Source organism: Olea europaea, unplaced genomic scaffold (genome assembly GCF_002742605.1).
Source record: "Olea europaea var. sylvestris unplaced genomic scaffold, O_europaea_v1 scaffold23382, whole genome shotgun sequence".
NCBI classification, from domain to species: Eukaryota; Viridiplantae; Streptophyta; class Magnoliopsida; order Lamiales; family Oleaceae; genus Olea; species Olea europaea.
The window spans coordinates 1-1,699 of record NW_019241496.1 but is presented as its reverse complement, the minus strand read 5'-3'; the positions used below and the strand labels follow the sequence as shown (position 1 = coordinate 1,699).

Sequence of the window (1,699 nt, the reverse complement as noted above, 5' to 3'; positions counted from 1 at the left end):
TTACAACAAATAATATAACAAAGAGAACCTAAAGAACTGAACTTGGCCACAACTCTCTCTTACTTAAACGAGCTCTGAAGTAGGCCAGATATTGGCAATTTCAGGTCATATGTCAACCTCTGGAGAACCATTGCCAACGAGTGTACGTCCGATAGGGCTCTATGGGCCGAACCAATCAATGGAATACTGTAGTATTCTCGGAGGGCTTGTAAAGTTACTTTAGAAGGAACTTTTGATCCTGATGATAATATTTAAACCAAGTTAGCTATAAAATGCAAATGCGTCTATGAACATGTTTTCTGAGCGAAGGAGAGAGAGGCCAGAACCTTTAGATTTCATCACTGCACGAGCCAGTGGAAGGGTGTCGATGAATAACCAATCCGAAGGAATCTCATAAGAGCAGCGACTAAATTCTCTTTTCAAGAAGGGGACATCAAAAGTGCGAGCATTGTGAGCAACTAAAACCACATCTCCACCAGGTATCTGGCGGCTTTGTATATACTGGAGTAAGATGGGAATCAGCTGCTCCATCCTGAAAAGCAATTGTTCGCCAAAGCTTATTTATTTCCTTTAGCTAAGCCAAGACAAACCAATTATTAACTCAAATGCGAACATTTCACTTGTAATTTTCAGATAGAAAAGCACGGTATTTAAAAGATTCATACACAGAACCTTGTGTGTTAAAGTGAGCATAAGGTAAACATTGTCACCACATTGGTAGACCGAAAGGCACAATTTTTAAACAATGATCTATATCAAAGTTAAAAATTTCTGTAATTAAGATACCTGGGAACATCAGATCTATTGACCATGTTGCTTGAAATGCCGTGAATGTATGTGTTTGGCACATAACGTCCCGGATTCACTAGAGTCTGAAAAGTACTGTTTTCTCCTCCTCGTAGGTCTTGTAATGCAATCTCAATAATCCGATTATTCTCTCTGCCAAGCCCAGTAGTTTCAATATCGAAAACAATAAAAGTTGCAAGGTTTTCCAAGTCTTTGTTGTCAGCAATATTTGTTTGAACATAATATTGATTTCTTTCTATTTCAGTTGTTTCTAATTCATATGTATTCAACTTAATGTTACTTGTTTCCTCTGAAATTTCATGTCTGATACTAGTTTTGCCGCTCAAGGTGTCCTTGTTTCCTCCTGTTTTCGTATTTACAGATCTTCTAATCCACCTCCTACTATATCCTCCTTCAATATCATATTTATGAGAACCAACAATTTTGAAGCTAGAATTACCAAGACTACCTCTACCTAACTTTATATAACTTCCCCACCACGAATTAGTTAAGGTGTGAATTTTGCATCGAGGAACTTGAAAGAGAGAGAAGCACATTGCAATTGTTTTCATCCGAACCCAAGAATGACCTCACTACCAGATCCAAAGTGGAGAGAACTTGCAAAATAGCTTAACCTGCAGACAGTGTCACAACAAATATTAAACAAATGCATAATGCAGATGCCAACATAATAGTACTCTAATATTCCACCTGACAACTTATCCCAAGCTGCTCGTCATCATACAATAAAATAATCGTTCAGACTTCAGACAACATTTTATCAAAAAGAGTACTTCACGAGAATAACGCAACTGTTTGTAAACTAATTTTACTGCAATTTACAAAAGTAAATAAACAGAATCCCGCAGAGCAAGGAATATGGTTTGAATCACTGGTGGAGTAAAAGGCCTCA

The 1,699-nt window shown here is 37.4% G+C and overlaps 1 protein-coding gene across 1 annotated transcript; it reads right to left on the bottom strand.

Annotated features, from left to right (window-relative positions):
• Positions 1 to 6: 6 nt before the first annotated feature.
• On the bottom strand, positions 7 to 1,689 carry LOC111381600 (exonuclease DPD1, chloroplastic/mitochondrial). Its single transcript, XM_023005399.1, has 3 exons — positions 787 to 1,689; positions 327 to 532; positions 7 to 238 (listed from the first exon to the last, which is right to left on the bottom strand). The coding sequence occupies exons 1-3, from the start codon at positions 1,356 to 1,358 to the stop codon at positions 60 to 62; spliced, it is 957 nt and encodes a 318-aa protein (XP_022861167.1). The 5' UTR covers positions 1,359 to 1,689; the 3' UTR covers positions 7 to 59.
• Between the last annotated feature and the right edge of the window lie 10 nt (positions 1,690 to 1,699).